This window comes from Pleurodeles waltl, chromosome 2_1, assembly GCF_031143425.1.
Source record: "Pleurodeles waltl isolate 20211129_DDA chromosome 2_1, aPleWal1.hap1.20221129, whole genome shotgun sequence".
NCBI lineage: Eukaryota > Metazoa > Chordata > Amphibia > Caudata > Salamandridae > Pleurodeles > Pleurodeles waltl.
This window is the reverse complement of record NC_090438.1, coordinates 211,917,753-211,938,097: the sequence shown is the minus strand read 5'-3', so window position 1 is coordinate 211,938,097 and position 20,345 is coordinate 211,917,753. Positions and strand designations below refer to the sequence as shown.

Below are 20,345 nucleotides of genomic sequence, written 5' to 3'. Positions count from 1 at the left end.
ATGATTAGCATAAATGATGTACTAGTAAGTCCCTAGTAAAGTGCACTAGAGGTGCCCAGGGCCTGTAAACCAAATGCTTTTAGTGGGCCTGCAGCACTAGTTATGCCACCCACATGAGTAGACCTGTAAACATGGTTCAGACCTGCCACTGCAGTGTCTGTATGTGCAGTTTTAAACTGCCAATTCAACTTGGCAAGTGTACCCACTTGCCAGGCCTAAACCTTTCCTTTTCATAAATGTAAGGCATCCCTAAAGTAGGCCCTATTATCCCCATGGACAGGGTGCAGTGTATGTTAAAGGTGGAACACGTACTAATGTGTGTTACATGTCCTAACAGTGAAATACTTTCACTGTTGCAATGCCTATCCCTCTCAGAGGTTAACATAGGGGCTGTCTTTAAATATTATTAAAGTGTAGGTTCACTTTGAGAGCAGATCGATATTTTGAGTTTGGGGTCTCTGAACTCACAATTTAAAAATACATCTTTTAGTTAAGTTGTTTTTTAGATTGTTAGTTTGAAAATGCCACTTTTAGAAAGTAGGCATTTTCTTGCTTAAACCATTCTGTTACTCTGCCTATTTGGGGATTCCCTGTCTGGGTCAGTTTGACAGTTGTGCTGTTTGTGAATCCCCTCTAGACAGTGAGACAAAGGGAGCTGGGGTGGAGCCTGCATATCCTGATGAGCCATCTGTGCTGGAGTGGAGGGAGGAGAGGTCACTTGCACCTGAATAGGCTGTGCCTGCCCTCTCACAATGCAGTCTTCAACCTGCTGGTGTGTGCCTGGGGCCTGGCCTGGGCAAGGCAGGATCTTGTGAACAACACAGACTTTCCTTTGAAGTATGCCTTCTTCAAAGGCAGAATAGGGTACACGTAGCAGACCTAAAAAACCTGAAATTTGGATCACTTCTGCAGCCATGAGGAACCTCTACTCTGGAGAAGAGCTGAGGAGAAGTGCTGTCCCTGCCTGTGACTGTGCTTTGTTGGACTATGCTGCAGTTGTTGCTTCTGCCTGTGAAAGGGGACAAAGACTGGACTTTGTTGTGCATTCCTGCTTGAGAAGAATCTCCAAGGTCTTGAATTGAGCTTGCCTCCTGTTTTGAAGTCTCAGGGCCATCAAAGACTTCCTCTGCCAGCACCTGGACTCTCTGCTGAGACTCCTGTCCTGCCAAGTAGTGCCCTATCTAGTCCCTGGGCCCTTGAAAGGTGAAGTTGGCAGACCAAGAGCTGAAAATCCACACACAAAACACTGTGCGGGGAAATCTGCACCATCTGCAATGTGGCTGATAAACGACACACCGCTGGCCTCGCGGCTAAAATTGGTACTCCACCTGCATTGAAACTGGGAGATCAAAACATTGTGGCTGGAGAAACGACATGCAACACCCACTTGCGGCTGCTTATAAAGAGGCAAACCCCACACAGCGCAGTTTTCTAACACCGAACGATCATATTTTCCATACATCGTCCCTGGGTGTCAAAGTCAACTCAACTCTGCCCAGACTTGAGGTGCCCCATCAAGCAATCAACACATTGTTCTCTTGCGAGGGAGGAAAATTATGCATCACCTACCCGTTCAGAGAAGAAACAACGCACTGCCTCCCTTGAGAGGAAGGACTCGATGCATCGCTGCCTTTTCTGACACTCACTCGCACATGAGGCTTTATTTTTAACGCAAACCAGGTACTTTGTGCAAAGTCAACATTTCCATTGTTTTCTATGGAGTAAGACTCATATTCTTTTGAAAATGTATATTTAAACTTGTGTATGTTGGATTTTAGTCATTTTGGTCTTGTTTGATTTAGATAAATATTTCCTATTTTTCTAAACTGTTGTGGTGTTCATTTTTGTAGTGTTTTCTCTGTATTACTGTGTGTGTTGGTACAAATACTTTACACATTGCTTCTGAGATAAGCCTGGCTGCTTGTAGCAAGCTACCAAGGGGCTAAGCAGGGGTTATCTAAGTGTGTTTCACCATTACCCTGACTAGAATGAGGGTTCTTGCTTGGACAGGGGGTAACCTGACTGACAACCAAAGACCCCATTTCTAAGACATGTATTGAGCTATGATGATGTTAGAATGCTGTGCATCCAATATCTTTACAGTTAAGCTTGTGAGGAAGGGGACATTGCACCTGAATGATCACACCATGGTCTCCGAAGACACGTGACAGATAAAGTCAATTCCTGTAAAACTGTAGCACCTATATCACAAGCAGGCATTGGCTCTCTTGTATTCTATGTGATGACATTTCTCCTAGTCACATTTGTACATTTGATTAAAAAGACGGGCTCATAAATGCCAGTGCTGGTAAGCCAATGCTTTACTTTGTGTTTGTAGTGTGTCTGTTTCTTGGAACTATTTGATTTATAACTAAAGTAACAAGAGTTACCAGACCTGTTATTAGTTGCAGTACTTCGAGCAGATTTTGGCTTCTGGGAGTAGCCAAACTCTGTGTGCTGAACACTGAGGGAAAACATACAGGTGTCAGTATAGACAGAGTTCTAATCAAGGATAGTCCTATACCCTCAGAAGGTCCGGCCCACCACTAATAGTAATTCATGGGTGGGGTCATAACAGGGAATCCCTAGAAGGGTGTTGAGATTTGAAGACAAATGCTCTATGTTTCTTACCAAGCAAATCCCAATTCAGATTCAAACAGAAATTTGACCTGAATCAGGATAAAACCTGGTGCTTTGTTACTAGTGCGCGTGTGTTTTCCTGAATAATTTTCTCAAGGGAAGACTGGTGCAGAATATTTCATTATACATATGAGTTTCAGCACCTTAGGGAGCTGGAGAATACACAAGTTATCAGTGGTCATCCCAAATTTCGGATTTGGGATGACCAGTGATACTCCAGCAAGTTTGAATGCTGGAGTAATTGTGCATCTGTTAACAGTGGTGCATTAGAACAAAAGACCTAAAATATGGGAAAGAAAACCAAAAAGTCTGCAAATCACCTAACTGTTTCCTGAAAATGACTTTTCTTTTGTTCCACCCAGGAGTTAACACTATTTCGTAACAGCCTGCATGACTTACCATAAACTCTCTCATGCTTGGTAGGTTTGTTGAATTGGGATAGTGGCACAAGTCGATAAGTTGCATAGGAGACATAGCGCTGTGTGTCACAATTAAAGTGATGATACCTCCATTTGGTGATGCATTTAATACCTCCTGATGGATTAGCAGGCACGCAGAACAGAAGAGACGACAAGGCGGTGAACAGCGAGACACCATGGAGCAGAAGGGAAAGGTCTGTCAAGCCTCCAATTAATCGTACCAGGGAAGTGCTTTTAAAAACCCAGAATTATTAATCAAGCACATTAAACGGTTCTAAATATGTTAAACTCAGACATGAAACAGCACAAATGTATTATTAGGTGAGTGGCAATTCCACTATCACGCTAATGAGATCAGTGTGTTTAAAGATTGCAAGCTCCGTGCACAGAGGTAATTGAAGCAGATTACTATGAACACATTATACTGGAGCTGTTACATGCAGTAATAATCAAAAGCTAATTATCAAAGCAGGGAGAGCGCCGCACAAGTCATTTAAGTCAATAGCTAAACAACCTGAAATGGAATCACTTGGAGGCAGTACTTGAGTGTAATGAAATGCCAGGAAGTATACCAATGCCAAAGGAGGCGCGCATCCACCGGACCAATCAGACCAGACTGGTGGAGGACCCCGGCGTGCAGGGAGCACAATAGAGATGGCCTTCTTCCTGCCCAGAACCACTTCTCTCAAACAGACAGATTCGCTGTCAATCCCTGTTTAACAAGGATGCCAGTATGTTTGTACATGAAATCTACCAGCTACACAGCGGTGGAGTGTTGTGATGTGTATACTCTGCCTCTGTGTGGTGATGCGTTGGTTCTGCTTGTACGTGGCTCTGTGCAAGCGGGAATTACCAGGAAACACCAAATCAGATATATTTTTTTCTGGGAGAATATAATCCATTTTCATTCTGCATTAGCTGAACCAGTGAGAATTAAAATAGTACGGGAAGTGACTAGTCCAGGACAATAAAGGAAGAGACATTAATGCGGCTACACCACACATATCTAAGCAAGTGGATCTAAACTACCACACAGGAATGGTTAGCCCTTTCATGGTGGAGTCTGAAAACAGTCTGAGGAATGAACTTCCGACCTTAAGGTTCCATCTTTATAAAACAAGAGGTCACAGTCCAAACACAGTCCATCATATGTCCTTCAACACTCATGAAACACTGAACAGAAAGGCTAAAAAAGCACGTCACACTGCATGCTGACATCAAGGAAGGAAAATAAAACTAACAAGAGAAGATTAAATAGCCAGGCCTAATCCTCCATATAACTAGGTTGCAGCGACTCAAATTTTCCACAAACGTTTGAGTGTGTGTTGCATGCCATTGTCATCTTCATCATCTTCATAACTTCTTCCAAATTCATACACTCACAATTTACACCATGCATCCTGCTGAAGGCAGCAACATACACAAACCTGCACTCACTGTATTGCTTGCCAATGTTGAACAGCATCACCTCTTTGTAAAAAGTAGCCTCTTATTAAAACTGGGTTCAGAAAACCTGGAACATTTTATCTTCATTCTCCTCAGGTAGATACAGCTTCTAATTTAGCTGCTCTTGACGTCTGCATGATGATTATACATTTCTTGTAACCATTCAAACACAGGCGGGCACAGGACAGCCCTGAAGAACGTGTTTATTGCAGCTAAATGACAAACATCTGAATAAGTAGGTGGCAAACAGTAACTGCCATACTGGAAGAGTCCCCTATAGCCCTTTCTTTGTGGAAATGATGCACAGTCCAAGGAATGTTTAAACCCAAGTTGCACTTTCATAACATAACATATAACAGACAACACAAAAATCAATAGAATCATCACCGCATATAGCACAGACAAAGCAAGGAGACATAACATAACGTTACATCAGGACACAAGGATGGAAAAAATTTGAAAGGAGAATAGATAAGTCAGGCATAATCATTCAAGTAACCAGAGTTTTTTCACTTTCTTTTTTAATAGAGTGTTGACTCGACTAAAAGATATTGGAGTGCTTCACATGAGCTCCTTTTACATTACACAAGGGCAGAATAATTGTTTAGGCACAGGAGATCAGCGGCCTCATTACGAGTTTGCTGGAGCGCCAAACTCGCGGGGAGGGCACCGCCACCATGGCAGTGGCATCCCCCCGACCCTATTACAATGTTACCTCCCGCCTGACCGGTGGTAACATTGTAATAGAGCATTCCTGCCAGTCAGATCGGCAGGAACAGTCCTATGAGATAGCACTCGGCTCCCTTAAAGGAGCCAAGTGCTATCTCGTAGCACAGAGGGGGCTGACCATCTCCATCGGAACCCGCACTGTCCACAAAGCAGACAGTGTGCATTCCAAGGATGCCGGGCAGGGGGCTCCTGCACTGCCTATGCCATGGGCAGTGCAAGGGCCCCCCTGTGGCCCCCAGCACAGCCTCACTGCCAGCCTTCCAATCTCAGCAAAGGCTGGTGGTGAGGGAAGTTGTAATCAGCCAGGCAGTGCTGAGTTCAGCGCCGCCCTGGCTGACTACAACTCTTACTGCTAACATGCAGGTGGGAACCATATTCCCAGTGGGAACAGCGGTCCCCTGGTGGGTCCACCCACCAGGGTTGTAATTGGGTGGTCAGACTGCCTGGAGTGTGGTGGTCCGACAGTCAACGCGAGTCTGGTGATCCTTGGACCGCCACACTCGTAAAAAGGCCCTAAGTGATTTGCCTGGAATTATAGTATATTGAGCCAATACCTAGACTCATACCTGGTCCCAAGGTCGGCAGCTCTGACCATCATGACACATCTTCTCCCAGAGTGATTCACCACCTATTTCTGACAGGGTACTGGATCCACATTGGATGTGTGAAAGTGCATGCTAATGTTATCTCCATCATCCTTCTTAACTTCATCCTCCCAGAGATTATCAATATTGATCCTGCCACACACAGTAATATGTGCCAACCTGAAACTATTCGTCACATAATTCCCAAACATATCCATATCTGCTTAGCATGCACATTTTTAGAAAACCTGTACCAATCATTCCTTATATGCCACTCAATAAATGTAGGTCAGTGGTTCCCAACCTGTGGTCCGGGGACCCCTGGGGGTCCACGAAGCCTTCTCAGGGGGTCCGCGAGAGCCTAGAAAATTTTAAAATATTACCAAATATTGACAAATTAGGTCCCCAGCTTCCAGTAATGACTCAGACGGGGGTCCCCGGTTTCCCATGATGATTCAGTGGGGGTCCCTGGGTTCCAGTAATGTTAAAGTGGGGGTCCACCGAAATCAAAAGGTTGGGAACCACTGATGTAGGTAACAGATGCTATCTGACACACTAATGTTTGCACTACGGGACCTCATTACGAGTGTAGTAGTAAATTACCAAGTATTTGTTCCAAGATTTTGTTATATAATAGTTATTGATAATTACAGGGGCGAGAAAGAATTACCCTTATTACAAGTTGGACTTAAAAGTCCTTCGAGAAATATAGAACTTCCAGGGATTATTCCCTGATTATTCCTCATTCTCCCCCAGCGATTCATTTATATATTTCAGCTCCTTTCAGCAACGTGTCAGGGTGAAACACACCAAATTCGTGGAGTTACCATGGATCTAGATCCCAATAGGGTTGGTAACTCCCTTTACCGACCAGTTGGGATTAGCTTGGGACTCATAATGAGGCCCACAGAGGTTTCTTTTTTAAACCATCAACACTCCAAGGCATAGTTAGCCACGATAATCCCATATTCTTATAATCAGTCATTCACCACCACAATCAATGAGATAGTTTTCCAGCTGTCCATCAAAATGCACTTTGGGACCATATGTACCTAAAATACAGTGCTATGCACCACAATTTTATAACCAAAGCACAAGCATAATCCAACATAAGGCCCTCAGAAAATGCGTTGACATAGTAATTGTGTTTAGGGGTCTTTCGCATCGAGACATTTTAAATGATACCAGTCAGTGGATGTAAAAGAACAGGTCTCTACCCATTCATAGCAAACAATCATAGATACTATCCGGAAAGCCGCATTCTTCGACGAGGATTGGTTGTCTCTCGACACTTGTTGTGACAGCAATCATAGAATGACCACTTGAGCCAAGGGATCAGAAGGGCTCCGATTTCTAAACCCAGAGGTCAGTTTTCACTACTCTTGCCGAGCACTGCATGTTTCATATAGTTCAGTGCCTTCACCACTCATTCCAAATGCATCCATCACGACGTGCGCGCGCTGCGAGCCCCTCGCGGTGTCTCAGGCTTCATGCCAGGGCTGCCTTCCAGATGTAAAGCTGTGACAGTTTAGTCCCGAGAAGACTAAAATAATTGCTTCTCCTTCGGAAAAAAGCTTTTCCGCGCGACTTTAGCCGGCTTTGCGAGCCTCTGACAACACCGGTATCGCATTAAAATAACACCATTTTAACCCAGGCTATTAAGTACACGGAGGCATTCTGGGATATTCAGGTTCGACTCCAAGTGCATAATTATGCTGCAGCCGTTCTAAAAATCACCATTAAAAGCTCCAGCTGCTTAAACAGTTTGATAGACTGAAACCATTCTGCCATCCGTGCCCCCCAGCTGTGTTGCTTAGCAACATTTTAATTCAAGAAGAATCGAAGGAGATGAAATCCCTGTGGAGAAGGAAACAGAAATAAGAAGGCCGCTGACAGATGATCCGAGTTGTTTCTTCTAATATACTGTGAAGATCACGGGCTCTTTTCATGAATGATAAATGCACTGTACACAGATCAATGGGTTCAGCAAAAAACTGGAACCAGCCTGCATGTCAGTGGCACAGCGGCCAAGGCGACCCAGAGGTTTACTTGTTTGGGTGGCGCGTGCGTGCCTGTGTACATGAGAGTGTGTCCGGCCTTTTTAATTGACACATTAATGATGGGATTTATCTTCTCTTTTGCCAGACTGCCCCTTTGCACACTCTCGGGGCCTCGTGTATATTCCCCCAGGTATCACACGTAGGAATTTGTCCAGGTAAAATCAAGGATTGATGTGCACTTTGTGTGTGTGGTTTGCATAATCGACACAAAGAATGAAATGAGTGCCAGATCCATTTGTATGCGATTTTTCACTTCGCATCTACCTCATGAGACCTTTAGTATGGGCTTTTGGTGCAGGTCATTTGGCAGTCGTTTTGCTATCCCTCTTATGGCCTGCTTTCCACCAAACACAGATGACCTGAAAAGAAACATATGACGCTGATGGGCACCCTCATGTGAATAGGGCATGCCCTGTGCCCGTTGGAATACCAACAGTGCGCTAACACATCGTCCCATAGGAAAGACTCACTGGTCTGGCTTAGTCACTAACAGGGCTGCAGAGTATAGAGCAACGGCTCTTAACCTACGGTTCACAGACCCCTGGGGTCACATCTACTCAGGGGGTCCACGACTACATAGAAAATTAAATACTAGCAGAGGAATTACCTATATAGTTTAAAATGTTAGGCAAATGTGAAGGACTGAAACTGAAGCATAACATTAGGTTGGTATCTGTTAGAAATGGGGTCTTTGGTTGACAGTCAGGTTACCCCCTGTTCAAGCAAGGACCCTCACTCTAGTTAGGATAAAAGAGAATCACCCTCAGCTAACCCCTGCTTACCCCCTTGGTAGCTTGGCAGAGCAGTAGGCTTAACCTCAGAGTGCTGGGCGTAAAGTATTTGTACCAACACACACAGTAACTTAATGAAAACACTACAAAATGACACAACACCAGTTTAGAAAAATAGGAAATATTTATCTAGACAAAACAAGACCAAAACGACAAAAATCCAACATACACAAGTCAAGTTATGATTTTTAAAAGGTTTAAAATAAAAAGAGTCTTTAGGTAGTTGTAACAACACACTAGCGCTGCTAGCGTGTAAATGTACCTGGTTTGCGTCAAAAATAACCCCGCACGGGCGGTGTGCGTCGAAAATAACCCTGCACGGGTATATGCGTCGAAAACAGCTCGGCGAGGCGAGGCGCGTCGAAAAAGCCAGCCACGCGACGGTCCGAAGTCCCGCGGCGCTGGTTGCGATCTCTCAGCCTTCGTCAGCGATGCTGCGCGTCGTTTCTCCTGCTCCGGGCGTCGATTCTCCGGTCGCGTTTCCTGCGGCGTCGTTTCTCAGCTGCGGAGCCGGCGTCGCGTCGTTTTCTCAGCCGCGATCGGATTCGCGTCGATCTTTTCTCCGCACGGTGCTCGGTGCGTGTATTTTTGTCCTTAGGCTGCCAGCCTCTCCTTTCAGGGTCCCAGGAACTGGAAGGGCACCACAGAGCAGAGTAGGGGTCTCTCCAGAGACTCCAGGTGCTGGCAGGAAGAAGTCTTTGCTATCCCTGAGACTTCAACAACAGGAGGCAAGCTCTACATCAAGCCCTTGGAGATTTCTTCTTCAAGATGGAAGGCACACAAAGTCCAGTCTTTGCCCTCTTACTCTGGCAGAAGCAGCACTGCAGGAAAGCTCCACAAAGCACAGTCACAGGCAGGGCAGCACTTGTTCCTCAGCGATCAGCTCTTCTCCAGGCAGAGGTTCCCCTTGATTCCAGAAGTGTTTCTAAAGTTTGTAAGTTTGGGTGCCCTTCTTATACCCATTTTAGTCTTTGAAGTCACCTTTCTTCAAAGGGGACTCACACCTTCTTGTGAAATCCTGCCTTGCCCAGGCAAGGCCTCAGACACACACCAGGGGGCTGGAGACAGCATTGTCAGAGGCAGGCACAGTCCTTTCAGATGAGAGTGACCACTCCACCCCTCCCTCCTAGCAGAGATGGCTAATCAGGAAATGCAGATCACACCCCAGCTCCCTTTGTGTCACTGTCTGGTGTGAGGTGAAAAACAACCCAACTGTCAAACTGACCCAGACAGGGAATCCACAAACAAGGCAGAGTCACAGAATGGTTTAAGCAAGAAAATGCTCACTTTCTAAAAGTGGCATTTCCAAACGCACAATCTCAAAATCAACTTTACTAAAAGATGTATTTTTAAATTGTGAGTTCAGGGATCCCAAACTCCACATGTCCATCTACTCTCTAGGGGAATCTACACTTTAATCATATTTAAAGGTAGCCCCATATTATCCTATGAGAGAGAGACAGACCTTGCAACAGTGAAAACGAAATTGGCAGTATTTCACTGTCAGGACATATAAACCACATTACTATATGTCCTACCTCATCCATACACTGCACCCTGCCCTTGGGGCTACCTAGGGCCTACCTTAGGGGTGCCTTACATGTAAGAAAAGGGAAGGTTTAGGCCTGGCAAGTGGGTACACTTGCCAAGTCGAATTTACAGTGTAAAAATACACATACAGACACTGCAGGGGCAGGTCTGAGACATGATTACAGAGCTACTTATGTGGGTGGCACAACCAGTGCTGCAGGCCCACTAGTAGCATTTGATTTACAGGCCCTGGCACCTCTAGTGCACATTACTAGGGACTTACTAGTAATTCAAATATGCCAATCATGGATGAACCACTTACATACAATTTAAACAGGAGAGCATATGCACTTTAGCACTGGTTAGCAGTGGTAAAGTGCTCAGAGTTGAAAAGCCAACAGCAGCATGTCAGAAAAAAATAGGAGGCAGGAGGCAAAAAAGACTGGGGATGACCCTGCATAAGCAAAAGTCCAACACGACCCCCTACCAGCCTAAAGCCAGGGGAGAACAATCAATACCTTGATGTACTTCCCTGATTGGGGCGATAGAACAAGGACCCAGGCCCACAACAGCAGGGGCATGCTCCAGTTCTACGCCTTCCTGACTCCAGTTGGATCCCTCTGTCCATACTCTCAGGGCCCACTAAGCTAACCCATGGGGAACCCTTCTCCACATCTACAGACACCATCTGTGCAACACCTAACTTTACTTTGCTCACAGATGTATTGCAATGGGCAGATAGTACCACCAGGGCCAACACAATGGTGTTGCCCACTCCACCCCTGGGGTGTGACTCTCGTCCTTCCCCCCCCCAGGGGCAACTCTGTCCACCAGGACAGCAAGCCACAGTGGCCCCAGACAACTGTCAGGGATGAGAGCCCGACCTCAGGCCTCTCTAACCACTGTGACTGTGGAGAGTGGGGGGTGGTAGCCCCAGGTGCCTGGCACCCTTTGACCACTCTCTCTTCCACCAGGTCAGGGATGACAACCTGACCCTGGTCCTCCCCTCTGGGGCTCTGTACCCTCCCTGCAGAAGCGGCACCCCCAGAGTAAAAAACTGTCAGGGTGCTTGTAGAAGCAGTCCTGCACAATTCTTCCATCAGTGCAGGGATGTTAACCTGCAACTGATCCTCCAACCTGGGGTCTGTACCTTCAGGTTGGACCAGGGCCAGGGGTGAGGCTTCCCTCCCCCTGCCCTCCCTTCTGGGGTCCTGAACCACCCAACTAGGAGCGGCCCCCCCAGAAGACAACATGGTAGGGGCACTGTTAGCAGTAGCCCCTTCCTCCAGGTCAGGGGGGACACCCTTAACCTGGCCTCCCAATCCAGGGTCTGTACCCACAGACTGGATCACTGCCTGGCAAACCAGGACTTCCTGGGGGGCATACCTACCCCCTACCAGGTCAGAGTTTACCCTCTGAACCTGGTCATCCAACCCAGGGTCACCACCCTGCGGTTGAACCACTGCCTGGCACACTAGGACTTCTTTGGGAGCACACTTACCCCCCATCAGGTCAGAGTTTACCCCCTGAACCTGATCATTCAACCCAGAGTCACCACCCTGCGGTTGAACCATTGCCTGGCACACCAGGACTTCCAGGGGGGCACACTTACCCCCCTCAAGGGACACACTGTCCCGAAGGGCCACACAAGAGTCTGGCTGGCGCAGGTCTCCTGACCTCTGCCCATCTGACAGAGTCTGGATTCCCCCCAACCCAGAAATGGTCTCACCAAGGTCATTCATGGGGGGCTCTGCTCTCAGAGCTGACCCCTGACCCTCCAGGTTCTCCACTGGGGTCCGCAACCCCCTCTCAACCCTCTGTCTGGACTTCTGCACCCCCTCACTAGGAGGGGTACTGCCAGACACCAGAACTGGTGGGACGCTGGCTACAGCTGCCCCCCCAAGTTCTCCTGACACTGTGGGGTCTCCCTCAACAGATGGCCCTATGGTACAGGCTAGGCTCCCCTCCTGGTGTTCCCGCAGGGAACCCTCCAGGACCTGGGACCGGATCTCGGGCACCTTGGGCCTCAACCCATCCCCATTCCCTCTCCTCTGAGACTGGACATGGGGTCCCTCACCCATCCCACTACACTGGGACCTACCTGGGACACTACAATCCTTCCCTACCTCACCTGGTTGGGAACTACCTAGACCACTCCTCTCAGGAGCACCCCCAAATGCCTCTTCAGACTCTCTGGTACTCACCCAGAAGTCTGCCTCCATTGTAAGCTCCCTGGGGTCAGAGAACTCACACTCCACCTGGTGTTGGCATAGCTCTGGAAAATAAGGACTAGACATATGCTCTCCAGCAATTACATCACTCAGCCCCTCACATGAATTAACCAAAGTACCCTTCACCCAACCATCCAGTGACTCTGCTTTGACAAAGCACCCCACATCACCCTCCTGAGACTGGTGAGACAGTACCTGACTGTCCCTGATACTCAACCCACACTCTTCTGGGATGTTTTCACACTCCATAACCAGGACTTCTACCTGGGGGGAACCCCTCTCCCTGTCACTCTCAACTAGAGTCAGTAGAGTGTCCCTCCCACCAGTAGGAATATGACTCCCCATGCCAGTTCCCCAATCCACCTCAGAGACCCTGTGCATCACTGGAGCTACCTCATACCCCTGAACCTCCTGGCGTGTGTTAACTCCCTCCTTCAAGTAGGGCACCACCTCTCTGGGCATGTGTACTTCTGCAGCCTCACTGGATATACAATTGTTGCTGCCACCATTCCAGCTGGACTCAGCCCTCATGACTTCCAGCTCTTTCAATTTAAGCTCGTAAGCATAAATCATTTTTTTAATCTCTAAGTCCCTCCTCCTTTCTGCCAGGACTAAGGCTCTCTTCTCCTCAGCCCTCTTAAGCTCTGCCTCTAGCTCTTCCAGACTCCGGATTCGAGCTAGGAGCCTATCATCTCTTTCTGTTCCCTCCTCAGGGCCACTGCCCTCCTCTTTGGAGTAGTCCTCCTCCTCAGAGTAGTTATCCTCCTCAGACTCATTTGGTGGTGTTGCCTGACAACGTTTCAATTCATCCTGAAACAGGGCTGACTCAAGATCCTCCCTTCTGGATTCCTTGTTCACAGCCAGTCCCCTTTCCATGCAGAATGCTTTAAGCTGCCACTTTTTATACATAGATAGGTGCCAGAAATTGACTTCCATTTCTGCAAAGGCTTCACAACCAAAAACAAAGTCCAAAAATATTATCAATACTTCCAGGAGGACATCAGAGAACAAAAAGCAGAATCACAAGACAAGTAGTATGTGGTCACGTAGTGGTCTGAGATCAAAACAGTAGTGTACACTTAATCACTGTATGTCAAGTACAAATACAAGTCCAAATCCCGACCGCTGGTCACCAATGTTAGAAATGGGGTCTTTGGTTGACAGTCAGGTTACCCCCTGTTCAAGCAAGGACCCTCACTCTAGTTAGGATAAAAGAGAATCACCCTCAGCTAACCCCTGCTTACCCCCTTGGTAGCTTGGCAGAGCAGTAGGCTTAACCTCGGAGTGCTGGGCGTAAAGTATTTGTACCAACACACACAGTAACTTAATGAAAACACTACAAAATGACACAACACCAGTTTAGAAAAATAGGAAATATTTATCTAGACAAAACAAGACCAAAACGACAAAAATCCAACATACACAAGTCAAGTTATGATTTTTAAAAGGTTTAAAATAAAAAGAGTCTTTAGGTAGTTGTAACAACACACTAGCGCTGCTAGCGTGTAAATGTACCTGGTTTGCGTCAAAAATAACCCCGCACGGGCGGTGTGCGTCGAAAATAACCCTGCACGGGTATATGCGTCGAAAACAGCTCGGCGAGGCGAGGCGCGTCGAAAAAGCCAGCCACGCGACGGTCCGAAGTCCCGCGGCGCTGGTTGCGATCTCTCAGCCTTCGTCAGCGATGCTGCGCGTCGTTTCTCCTGCTCCGGGCGTCGATTCTCCGGTCGCGTTTCCTGCGGCGTCGTTTCTCAGCTGCGGAGCCGGCGTCGCGTCGTTTTCTCAGCCGCGATCGGATTCGCGTCGATCTTTTCTCCGCACGGTGCTCGGTGCGTGTATTTTTGTCCTTAGGCTGCCAGCCTCTCCTTTCAGGGTCCCAGGAACTGGAAGGGCACCACAGAGCAGAGTAGGGGTCTCTCCAGAGACTCCAGGTGCTGGCAGGAAGAAGTCTTTGCTATCCCTGAGACTTCAACAACAGGAGGCAAGCTCTACATCAAGCCCTTGGAGATTTCTTCTTCAAGATGGAAGGCACACAAAGTCCAGTCTTTGCCCTCTTACTCTGGCAGAAGCAGCACTGCAGGAAAGCTCCACAAAGCACAGTCACAGGCAGGGCAGCACTTGTTCCTCAGCGATCAGCTCTTCTCCAGGCAGAGGTTCCCCTTGATTCCAGAAGTGTTTCTAAAGTTTGTAAGTTTGGGTGCCCTTCTTATACCCATTTTAGTCTTTGAAGTCACCTTTCTTCAAAGGGGACTCACACCTTCTTGTGAAATCCTGCCTTGCCCAGGCAAGGCCTCAGACACACACCAGGGGGCTGGAGACAGCATTGTCAGAGGCAGGCACAGTCCTTTCAGATGAGAGTGACCACTCCACCCCTCCCTCCTAGCAGAGATGGCTAATCAGGAAATGCAGATCACACCCCAGCTCCCTTTGTGTCACTGTCTGGTGTGAGGTGAAAAACAACCCAACTGTCAAACTGACCCAGACAGGGAATCCACAAACAAGGCAGAGTCACAGAATGGTTTAAGCAAGAAAATGCTCACTTTCTAAAAGTGGCATTTCCAAACGCACAATCTCAAAATCAACTTTACTAAAAGATGTATTTTTAAATTGTGAGTTCAGGGATCCCAAACTCCACATGTCCATCTACTCTCTAGGGGAATCTACACTTTAATCATATTTAAAGGTAGCCCCCATATTATCCTATGAGAGAGAGACAGACCTTGCAACAGTGAAAACGAAATTGGCAGTATTTCACTGTCAGGACATATAAACCACATTACTATATGTCCTACCTCATCCATACACTGCACCCTGCCCTTGGGGCTACCTAGGGCCTACCTTAGGGGTGCCTTACATGTAAGAAAAGGGAAGGTTTAGGCCTGGCAAGTGGGTACACTTGCCAAGTCGAATTTACAGTGTAAAAATACACATACAGACACTGCAGGGGCAGGTCTGAGACATGATTACAGAGCTACTTATGTGGGTGGCACAACCAGTGCTGCAGGCCCACTAGTAGCATTTGATTTACAGGCCCTGGCACCTCTAGTGCACATTACTAGGGACTTACTAGTAATTCAAATATGCCAATCATGGATGAACCACTTACATACAATTTAAACAGGAGAGCATATGCACTTTAGCACTGGTTAGCAGTGGTAAAGTGCTCAGAGTTGAAAAGCCAACAGCAGCATGTCAGAAAAAAATAGGAGGCAGGAGGCAAAAAAGACTGGGGATGACCCTGCATAAGCAAAAGTCCAACAGTATCCTTTGCTTGATTTGAGGTAGCAGGAAAAGTGTCAAATTTAATATGGATGATCAATGGCCTTCACTGAAGCACTAGAAGGCGCTGGCAAAAATAAAGTGTGTTTTAGGAACAAAAAAGAGAAAGTGGCATGCTATAGCCTGTGGTCCCTGGCTTCTGCTAGTGATTTAGTGGGAGTCCACAGAATTCAAAAGGTTAAGAATTGCTGCTATAGAAGACACAGGTCATATACAACATGTCCCTAGATGGAGTTATTCTTGTGAAAAGCAATGTAATGCTCCACAGACCTTATTGTGTCCTATAGGGTCTCCCTAAACAAACAGCTACCTCTTGGTAATGTGTACAGCCTTATGCCCACAGACACACAAGGAAGGTGAAGCCTGTCTGTGCAACAGAAACTCTTGCTCTGTGCATTTGATGGAGGTGTTGGCTGGTAGCATCCCCCCATCCGAAAAGGGTGGCAATCAGGGGCTGTTACCCTCATGATCCAAGGGCCAAAGTTTTGCAGAACCCCCTCTCAGGGCAATGATGGTAACATTGCTCTGTACGTGCATGTAATCAGTGTGCAACTGGGCAGTAGCCAAGTCTTCCATTATTGTTATACAGCACACCATTCTGTTGTGTGTTGGACCCTCAACAATTTCCATTGCGTCCATGCACATTAACTCAATGTGCTGTGACAGTATTCTAGGACATAGACCGTCAAAACAATATCTTATATCAGTTTAGGCACAGTAATCAAATAGACATAGGCCTATTACCAACACCTTTTCATCGAAACATGCCCAATTCCTGCCTCAAAAATAATAAAGATCATGCCTGAAGTTTTCTATTTTATTGTATTACTGTCGTGTTTTTGTTTGCAAGCTAAAGCACGAAATGATTCCTAACTAACCTTCTTCTTACTGTTGTTTTCTTACAGGCCAGTGAAAAGATAAAAACTAGAAATGCCTCTGGAAAGTAAGTTTAACTTTTATATGTTTGTACCTCAGTTTGAAAGAAGCTTTTGTGACTGAACACGATACAGCCACAGGAAACAAAATGTTTACTGTGATTCCCTTATAGTTATTATTCTTTAGCAGCCATTAAATACTGAGCAGCCAAGACAGGCTTCTCTCGCGAATGCTTCCCAGATGAAGTAGGCCCCAGCCACTTCAGAGCTTAAGTAAAGAGAAAAGTTCATGCGTCAGCTTGCCAAGTAATACGATCATGTGCTTATGGTTCACAGATGTCCTTATGTTGCTCGGTTAAGTTTGACTAGTCTTTAAAATAAAATGGGCTTTTTTAATTATAATGTCTAAACATTTTTGGGAAGAAGTATGAAGAGATGAAAGCCAAGAGGACTGGTGAAAGGCTACATTGCCAAAGCTGCCAAATCTAGAACCAAAAGCAACTGCCTCCGCCTTGTTCTGATTGTGAGCAGACACTCGTAGATGCCCACCCCCAAAACGCACCCACAGAAACAAGCGCACAGACATGACGTGTACAGACACACGTACAGACACACAGAACCGTATTTCTTTATTTTATGGTCCCATAAAATGTAAGCGAACTAACAGGGACCGATTTCGAAGACATATTATAATCTGAATTTATGACTATCGTGTGCACTAGCAGAAGTAATATAGTACCTTAATCAAATATAGACATTTAGTAGAAAAGCACTAGTAGGAATTAAAATTCACTCCTAATGGCCTAGCCCCCTCCCTCCCTTCACTGTTCATGTTGTATTCATGCCATGCTGCGAAACATACTCTCAAATTAAATTGAATGACATTAAAGCATCGTTTAAGGATTACACCGTTAGGTTTAATGCCTATAGCGTATGCGGAGGCTATGCCACTTGTGTTTTTGCTCTATATCTGGATTTCACTCGTGCTTTTAACAATGAGATCACTTTGTCACATTACTTAGCCAGACTGCAGCGAGTCTTGGCAAATCACTAACTTTTTCAGTTTGTGTGCAACAGAGAGAACATTGGAAGATATGTCTCTTTCGAGTAGTCGTACTGTGTTACAATAGTAAGCAGTTGTTAATGGACTTCAACATTAAAGGTGTGAAAACACCTCATCATCATTAATCACACACAACCACTAACAGTACCATGGCGCACTGTTATCTAGGATCAATTATCAGCCTCTGATGCATAGAAAGAAATAACAAAATCAGTTAGTAGGTCTTATTAACTGCCAACACCTGCACCTCACTAATGTAAATGTGTATCATGTCCAACTTATGGTGGAAAAAACATTGTATTGTTGAAGATACCAAAAATGGGACCCTTCAACAATGGGTGCTGGAGGGTGGAGTCGAATTTGTCAGAATGTAGGCAAACATTTTGCTGGTCTTCTTTTTTGGGATGTGTCGGGCACTGGTTGGTGCCTATGCATGCTGGGATGATGTACCCGAGGGAGCACCACCACCACAGACAAGTGAGCTATCAGTAGTTCAACTTGAGACGCGTTCCTACACTGCTCCATTCTACTGAGTGGGACTGCTTCAAGTAGGTCTTGAATTTAGTGCTGGGGAGGGCGGGAGAGCTGGCAGTGGGAGAAACAGATTGGCACAAAGCAGGATTAATTAATGTAAACTCTATGTATTTAGTTGTACCTGCACTGTTAGCAAATCCATCTTCTGTCAAGGCGGGATGATCATATTAAATAATTTGGCACCTGATGTTTTTGACTGCCTTTCCTTTTGTGTGAGCAAGTCTATCTTGTGTCATTATGCAATAGTTCATGATTTATATTAATATGGTACTTTGATGGATAACCACTTTTCAAAAATGTTGACAACTATAACTGTCTTTGTACAACGTGAATCTTGTATTCTCTATTGCATCACCTTTGTATTTACTTCAAGCAATGGCCTTGCTTTAAGCTGTTGATTTAATGTTGTGACCATGTTTGCTTCTATTATGGCAATTCCATTTTCACGTGTGACAACAACATGTTTCATGTCTAAGTTCATATGTACTACTACAACTTTTGCTGTTATCCTCCAATGCTTCCTTGTATAGTGTTCAGGAGTAATTTAAGGGGTCTGTTCTGTCCTTTGTACAATGGTAAAAAGTAATTAGTAAACACATAAATGAGTGAATAAATATTTTTTTATGACTTAAAGCTTTTAGGTGCTCACGGTGAAGTTTCTCAAACTCAATCCCAGGCTGTAGCTACAGGTTCGCACATTATAGTAACTGTTAGAAATGTGGTTTCTGTTTGGCAGAGGTATGCACCCTGTTCAAGCAGGGACCAGAACAGTGGTCAGGGTAAGTCACATCACACCCTAAATTAACCTGTGCCCAATCCTTGGTAGCTTGGCAGAGAACAATCAGGTTTAACTTAAAAAGCTATGTGTTAAGTATTTGTGCAACACCTCAAACAGTAAAACAGTGAAAACACCACACAAAAAGATACCACACCTGTTTAGAAAAATATATCTTAATTTAACGAACAAAACATGACCAAAACAACAAACATCCAATAAGTGGAAGTTGATATATGAATTTGTAAAGAATAAACTTAGTTGTAGTGCTTAAAAGCATAAAGCGCATACGAAGGGCAATCTAGTCACGCGATGGAGCTAGGGTCCGATACAGGGACTAGCTTTGGCCCACTGAAAACAGTACCTTGGTTCAGAGTTGCATGATGTTGAGAGCAAGGTGTGAGAAGCAAAGGAGGGAATGCGTTGGCCTAGATCCCGAAGATGTAGGCGATGCATGGGCTCCAAGCCATGCAAAGTCGACGATGCATCGGGAATAGAGACAATGTGTCATGCAGTCGGAAATGCAGGGTTCCCGATTCTTGCAGCAGCAGCAATGCTCCAAATTGGATGGGGATGCAATGTCCTCTATCCTCACAGCAGCCATGATGCATCAGCATCGATGAAGATGCGCAAGTTCTGAGTGGCGGAACAGCGTCGGTGTGTGGAGTTTGGACTTGTGCAGCACTTTATATTCACTTCCAAAGTCTCGGGACTGGATTGACAACACTTGGCAGGGCAATACTCACAGATGACAGAGTCCAGGTGCTAAAGGTGATGAGTTGGAAGTCTTTTGTGTCCCTGAGACTTCAGAAGAACAGGAGGCAAGCCAGCAAGCCCTTGGAGTCACTCTGGTTCTTGCTTCAAGTGTTGTGGGTCCAGTCCTTCTCACCCAGGCAAGGGGAGCAGCAAGCAGCAGGCCAGCACAGCAAGAAAGCAGTTCTTTCAGAGCAGAGAGCAGCAGTCCAGCAGAGTAGCAGTCCTCGTAGCTGCACATCAGTCCTTCTTCATGGCAGAGTATCCACAAGTCCAGAAGTGTACTGAGTTGGTAGGGTCAGAAGTCCAGTTCTTATACTCAGTGCTTCAAGCCTTTGAAGTTGGAGAGACTTCAGTGAAGGTCCTCCTTCCTGGCTCCAGACTCACTACAGGGGGTTGAGCAGTCCTTTGTGCGGGTTCAGTATACAGCCTATTCAGGTGTAAATGTGAGGCTGTGGCCAGCTCCTCCCTTCTATCCTTCCCAGGTTGGCCCATCAGGATGTTGATGGTCCATCAGTCACATCTAAGCTCCCTTTGTGTGTGACTGTCTAGCAGGAATGCACAGGTCCAACTGTCATCCCACCCCAGAAGTATATTGGAGACAGGCTGCAGGCACACAGGTGTAGTAGATCCAAT

General features: G+C 46.1%; 1 protein-coding gene across 3 annotated transcripts in view; it reads left to right on the top strand.

Annotated features, from left to right (window-relative positions):
- Nucleotides 1–20,345, top strand: part of AFF2 (ALF transcription elongation factor 2) — a 928,871-nt gene that overhangs the window by 653,395 nt on the left and 255,131 nt on the right. For all 3 annotated transcript variants that reach the window (XM_069212416.1, XM_069212415.1, XM_069212418.1), the window contains exon 9: nucleotides 16,615–16,652. In XM_069212416.1, coding sequence (XP_069068517.1) covers nucleotides 16,615–16,652 — 38 coding nt within the window. The remainder of the gene's footprint in view (nucleotides 1–16,614; nucleotides 16,653–20,345) is intronic.